This window comes from Hoplias malabaricus, chromosome 10 (genome assembly GCF_029633855.1).
Source record: "Hoplias malabaricus isolate fHopMal1 chromosome 10, fHopMal1.hap1, whole genome shotgun sequence".
Taxonomy (NCBI): domain Eukaryota; kingdom Metazoa; phylum Chordata; class Actinopteri; order Characiformes; family Erythrinidae; genus Hoplias; species Hoplias malabaricus.
In genome coordinates this window covers 42,256,674-42,262,673 of record NC_089809.1, presented here as the reverse complement: position 1 = coordinate 42,262,673, position 6,000 = coordinate 42,256,674, and the positions used below count along the sequence as shown (strand labels likewise).

The 6,000-nt window shown below is 43.2% G+C and overlaps 1 protein-coding gene and 1 long non-coding RNA gene across 3 annotated transcripts in view; one reads left to right on the top strand and one right to left on the bottom strand.

Annotated features, from left to right (window-relative positions):
* The window catches only part of LOC136708569 (transcription factor E2F3-like), a 13,519-nt gene extending 11,868 nt beyond the window's left edge, over positions 1-1,651 (bottom strand). The window contains exons 1-2 of the mRNA XM_066683204.1: positions 891-1,651; positions 708-735 (exon numbers count right to left, since the gene is read on the bottom strand). Coding sequence (XP_066539301.1) covers positions 708-735; positions 891-1,256 — 394 coding nt within the window. The 5' untranslated portion in view covers positions 1,257-1,651. The remainder of the gene's footprint in view (positions 1-707; positions 736-890) is intronic.
* LOC136708570 (uncharacterized) overlaps positions 1-4,946 on the top strand; it is a 19,826-nt gene extending 14,880 nt beyond the window's left edge. For both annotated transcript variants that reach the window (XR_010804364.1, XR_010804363.1), the window contains one exon: positions 3,784-4,946. This is a non-coding gene — a long non-coding RNA (uncharacterized lncRNA). The remainder of the gene's footprint in view (positions 1-3,783) is intronic.
* Positions 4,947-6,000: the final 1,054 nt, after the last annotated feature.

Here is a 6,000-nt window from a genome sequence, read left to right as displayed (position 1 = left end):
AGGCCTACTCAAATCTCACAATGGACTCTTGGGTTTGTGTATTGTTTTTGACAGCTGTTTTCTTTTACTTCTGCTCCAAACTGTCAAGGGGGGGGGAAATGCTGCTGTTGTGGTGTGGTTTTTAGCTTCTGCCCTCTCTCTAATCATACTGCTTTTTCAGTTTTAGAAGTGCATAATTAAGTAGTCAAAGTGAACCCAAACCCACAACAGGCCTCAATGTGAAGCCCGGCGAGGAAGGTAGACGAGTGGGAAGCCGTTTAAGGAGATTAGCTCCAGTGGTAAAGTGAAGAAAAACACACAGAACAGCAGATCTGCTTTCCACAACTCTGCACCCTTCCCCCTCCGAATGCGAAGAGGAGCAGGCCTGGGGCTCCATTTCAGCCAGAGAAAAACACACATTTTTCCTTCAAGTTAAAACTTATGGAGAGAAGAACTCCCCTGTGCAGGAGCCAAAACACGGCAGCAACACAACAGTCCAGTGCACAACTCTGGACACCTCTTGTTTACACGCTTTGTTTATTTCAGTAAAAAAGTGTGCATCATTTACAGAGTTAACACACTCCTGCACTAATCCCAGCACTAAACCAGGCAGAAGTACAAGCTGTTAAAATGAAATCTGTTTATTCCCCCCAGAGGAGTGTGTTTTGGAAGGTCAAAAAACATGAAATATAAGCGGGGTCTCCAAACTTCTGCACCCTACTCTGGACTCGGAGAGCTCTCTAAAACTGAAGGCAACTTCACTCAGGAACTTTTCTAAGTCTGGTTTGTGCAGAATCGGCAGTGGAGGCAGTCTGCTGGAGGAAGAAATGTCGAAAAGACCGAGTTTAAAAGCTGTAAACACAAGAGCGTTGCTAGCACAGCCGCTTAGCTTTAGCATTCCGCGCGCTCACAGCGGACGAGTCGAGAGCGCGCGTTTCTGTTTTGTTGCTGTTTATCAGCTCGTTTGTTTGTTTGTTTACCGGAGGGCGTCCGAGAGCGGGTCTTGCGGAGGCTCCGAGGTTCCCGTGCGGCGTGCTGTAGAGACTGGCCGCCGCCGGGGGCTCAGAGACGGACACGCGCACGGCGCTGGGGCACGGGGAGATGCCCGCTGTCGTCGGCGGTGGCGGCGGGGTGATGATCTGAATGAAGGTGGCGGTGGGCAGGTGGGAGCCCAGGCGGTCCGACAGTGCCGTTAACACCGCGTTTTTGTCCAGCGACGTGCCACCGACCCCTGTAATTATCACTTTCTCCGGGGCCGAGGAGATCCCTCTTCTCATCGTCGTGGACTCGGGAGTCAAAAAGGGGGGCCGTCCTTTTGTCCCTCCTCGGTTTAAACCCTCTTTTTGCACCCGCACACCGCGTTTATGTCATCAATATCGGTCTGGACCGGAAGATGAGAACCTTAACTACCGATATGACCACACTCGGGGTTATATTGGCGCCGCTTGAGCGCAGATGGTTTGGATTTAAACGCCGAAGCGAACCGCTGCGCCGCTCGCTGGAAAATGGCTCCAGGAAGCTGACAATGAATGAGGGGGGGGACGCTGTTTTACCCGCGAAAGGAGCTCGCGCGAAACTCAGAATTCCCGCGAAGATTTTCAAACTGAATTTACATATAGTCGCTGATTGGTCGTACTAGCCACACAAAGCCACGCCTCCTCATTTGAAAACGTTGCAGTCCGTGTAGGTTTATCCAATGAGGGAGTCGGAGCTCTGAGGCCTAGTCTCTGATTGGTCGAGAGGTGTCCATGTGCTGATATGTCATTGAAGAGAAGACTGAAAGTGTTCCGCTGTGTTGAGCTTAAAGTCATGCAGTTTATCATTTCATTAATTTTATTTACGGACATCTTTATTTGATTTTAATATTTTTTTACTAATAAAGCTGTGAATTTGACTCTTCTTTAAAATATATATTTACATTTATTCACCTTTATTTAAACTCGGATAACATTGAGAATGCCCTTTATTTACAATGTAGCCGAGGTAGTTTATAAAAATAATACACACATTTATAAAAGATAAACAAGTTTGTTCAATAAAATAAAATAATATAAATTATAGTAGCCCTATCCAACAGGATAACTCCTAAAATAACATCCATATAAAATGTAAAAAGGATATGAATTCAGAGAAAATAATTTGGTAATGAATAAATAAATGAAATAAACTAATAAATAAACTACTAAAGAAATTAAATAAATTAAACACACAAAACAATAGTACAAGAGTAACTAAAATTATATGAATAAATAAAATTATAGTAAAAGCTAAAACAATAAGTAAATAAAACAGACCAGAATCCTAAAAGGTTTTCACAAGAATCAAATACAAGTGGCAGGCTTTGTGGAGGTGGTTGACGACTGTAAAACGTGTTTACAGTGTATCACTTATAGTGTCACTGCTGGACTGAGAATAGTCCTTTGTCTAAAAAAGCATGCAGCCGACAGCGCCCTGTGTCCACTGACGAAAGACTAGAGGACGACCAACACAAACTGTGCAGTAGCAGATAAGCTACTGTCTTTGACTTTACATCTACAAGACAGACCAAGGTGTATCTACTAAGATTGTCTGTGAATGGACACAGTGTTTATAAACTCCAGCAGCACTGCTGTGTCTGATCCACTCGCACCAGCACAACACACACTAACACACCACCACCACGTCAGTGTCACTGCAGCGCTAAGAATGATCCACCACCCAAATCATGCCTGCAGTCCCGAGCACAGAAGAACAGGGTGACAGTGGGTAAACAAAGTGTGCAGAGCAACAGCTGGTCTGTAATTGTAGAGCTTAGAGCTACAAAGTGTTCCTACATGGTCAATAGAGCTGAGAGAATGGACATGTGAGTGTAGAAAGAAGGAGGTGGTCATAATATTCTGATATATATATGAAGCAAGGGCCCCTGAGGCTGTAAGAGGTCAGAACAGTTTCGACATCATACATGTTTACAGCATAACATTCTCTCCAAGGGGATCTAAAGTTCAGAGATTGTTGATTGGCTCTTTCTCCTTAAGTCCTCTTCTGGTCAGTGATTAACCACCTAAACCCATGTGTTCATCAGAATGATAGATTCAGAAGAAATAAATCCTACAGATTAGAAATAGTTTGAATGCTCGCTACACCTTCAGCTTCATTCAGTGTTTGCAGGTCTATGAACACGCACTTGGCCCACCCTTGTATCTCCACCCATCACTCTGCAGCTCACCTGCTGCTTGAAAGCACCTGCAAATTCACAGGACTGGTTCATTGAGTTTGTGATGTAAGAAACATTTGGCTGTCGTATCTGCTCTTTTGAAAATGTCTTTGGAACACATCAATTTTAAATTGGAAATGCTCAGCAATGGTGTTGACTGCTTATTTCACTCATAAAAGAACACACACACTAACAAAGTTTAACCCTTCATTTTTACTGGAGGTGCTGTTTAAGTTTCCTCACTTAATCGCTTCCGTAGCAACAGGGGACAATGCAATTAGTAATGTCTTCAATGGAGTAGCAGTGAAATACCTTGCCACTAGTAATGACACATTCTTAGTTCTGATGGTTGAAAAGTGTTTAAAGAAATGAGGCAGTGAGTCTTTTCCTCTCTTCAATAAACAATTGACTATATTTTTTAAAAAAATACACGAGATGTAATAGACACCTCCTTCAGTGAGGTATGAAAACGAATGATGGTGTCAGATCCTTGTCGGCCAGTTATTCTAGTGGCTTTATAAATTTACATGTTACAAATCTGGAGTGTTTACAGTTGTAGGCATTATTTAATACACCCAAGACAGCAGACGATGTATTCTTTTTTTTTTCAGATTTTCCTGCACATGGATCTTCTCGCATAGAAATGAAGGAGCCTATAGTTCCTCGGTGTAGTGATGACTGTTTGTCCTGAATATTCAGCACTGGGAGAAATATTGAAATCATGAGAAAACATTAAAACATTTCATAACATTCATTCATAACCTGTAAGCGTTTATCCAGTTCAGGGTCACGGTGGGTCCAGAGCCTACCTGGAATCATTGGGCGCAAGGCGGGAACACACCCTGGAGGGGGCGCCAGTCCTTCACAGGAAAACTCACACATTCACTCACACACTCACACCTACGGACACTTTTGAGTCACCAATCCACCTACCAACGTGTGTTTTGGACCGTGGGAGGAAACCGGAGCACCCGGAGGAAACCCATGCAGACACACGGAGAACACACCACACTCCTCACAGACAGTCACCTGGAGGAAACCCACGCGGACACAGGGAGAACACACCAAACTCTTCAAAGACAGTCACCCGGAGGAAACCCACGCAGACACAGAGAGAACACACCACACTCCTCACAGACAGTCACCCGGAGGAAACCCACGCGGACACAGGGAGAACACACCAAACTCTTCAAAGACAGTCACCCGGAGGAAGCCCACGCAGACACAGGGAGAACACACCACACTCCTCACAGACAGTCACCCGGAGGAAGCCCACGCAGACATTACGTAATGATTAATAGTGACATTATTTAATCGTGTAGTAATGCCTATTACGTGCTTATTACTTGAAGCAGTCTTAAGTACTGTTAAATATTAATTCATTATCTGTAAGCGTTTATTCAGTTTAGGGTTGCAGTGGGCCCAGGACCTTAAACAGAGTCATTGGGCGCAAGGCAGGAACACACCCTGGAGTCCTTCACAGGTCAACACACACACACACACACACACACGTTGCCAATCCACCTACCAACATGTAGTGTTGAGCACCTGGAGGAAACACGGAGGACACGGAGAACACACCAAACTAGATTTGAACCCATAACCTCCAAGCCCCTGGAGCTGTGTAACTGCGACACCTACCTGCTGCGCCATCGTGCCAACTGTTAATTTATGTAAATGTATTGTAAATAAATTATTGCTCAATAATAATGAAAAGACCTTATAGTGAACATGAATAACAGCTTACATTGTTGCATGAGGATGATTGTCGTCTTATTTATATGTCAACACTTCAGGTGATTATTAGTGTTTTATAAATATATATATTTATTAAATGTATGCTTTGTCGTCTACCTGCCAATAAAAACGGAATTAGAGCCAAATACCAATGAACTAAGACACAGCTCAATAATGGAGTCAGTGCCTACCCCCATGTTCTGCATGTGTCAGACACATGCAGAACAACCATACCATAAGTGTTGTACCGAACTAGTAGTAGTAATAATAATAATAATAATAATAATAATAATTTCCTATTTTGTTTAATTCATTATTCAAACAAATGTCAGTTTTACTGCTCAGTATTAGATCATTCAGGTTGTTTATGCCTGCTGTCCTGAAGGTGGCGCCCTGAGCCAAAACAACAGCAGGAGTGTCAGCGGGAACTCTAGAACTCTAGGGCTCCACAATCCAAACTGTGCAGTGTAATTTCAGTAAATAGTTGCACACACTGTGATTGATCCCTTTTTGTTAGATATTGTTAGGCAGTGTTTCGGGGCAACAGCCTGTGTTTCAAGGGCTATATAATGAGCCATCTGAGATCTTTAAGAATCACTGGGGAGACTGATTTGTGAACCGATAGAGGGGTGATAAGAGAATATTTACTGATTATCAGTTCATAACTCTGATTCTGAACCACAGATTTATAGCTCATAATAAAACACTCACTGTCACAGAGTGTGTCCTAAACACAAATTATATTCATATAAAATATATACACATTTATAAATGTGACGCACCTAACGGTTTTGGCTTATGACCTTCTTACTCATGCATATCAACTGCACCACAAGGGGGTGCTAATCACTGTTAAACACCAGAGACCCTGTTTCCTTGATTTCCATAGTGAACTGTTTTAATAAGTTTATTGCTGTTTAATCTGTATTGTTTGATTTAATATAAACTACAGAGAACATTCATTCATTGTCTGTAACCCTTATCCAGTTCAGGGTCGCGGTGGGTCCAGAGCCTACCTGGAATCATTGGGCGCAAGGCGGGAACAAACCCTGAAGGGGGCGCCAGTCCTTCACAGGGCAACACACACAGAA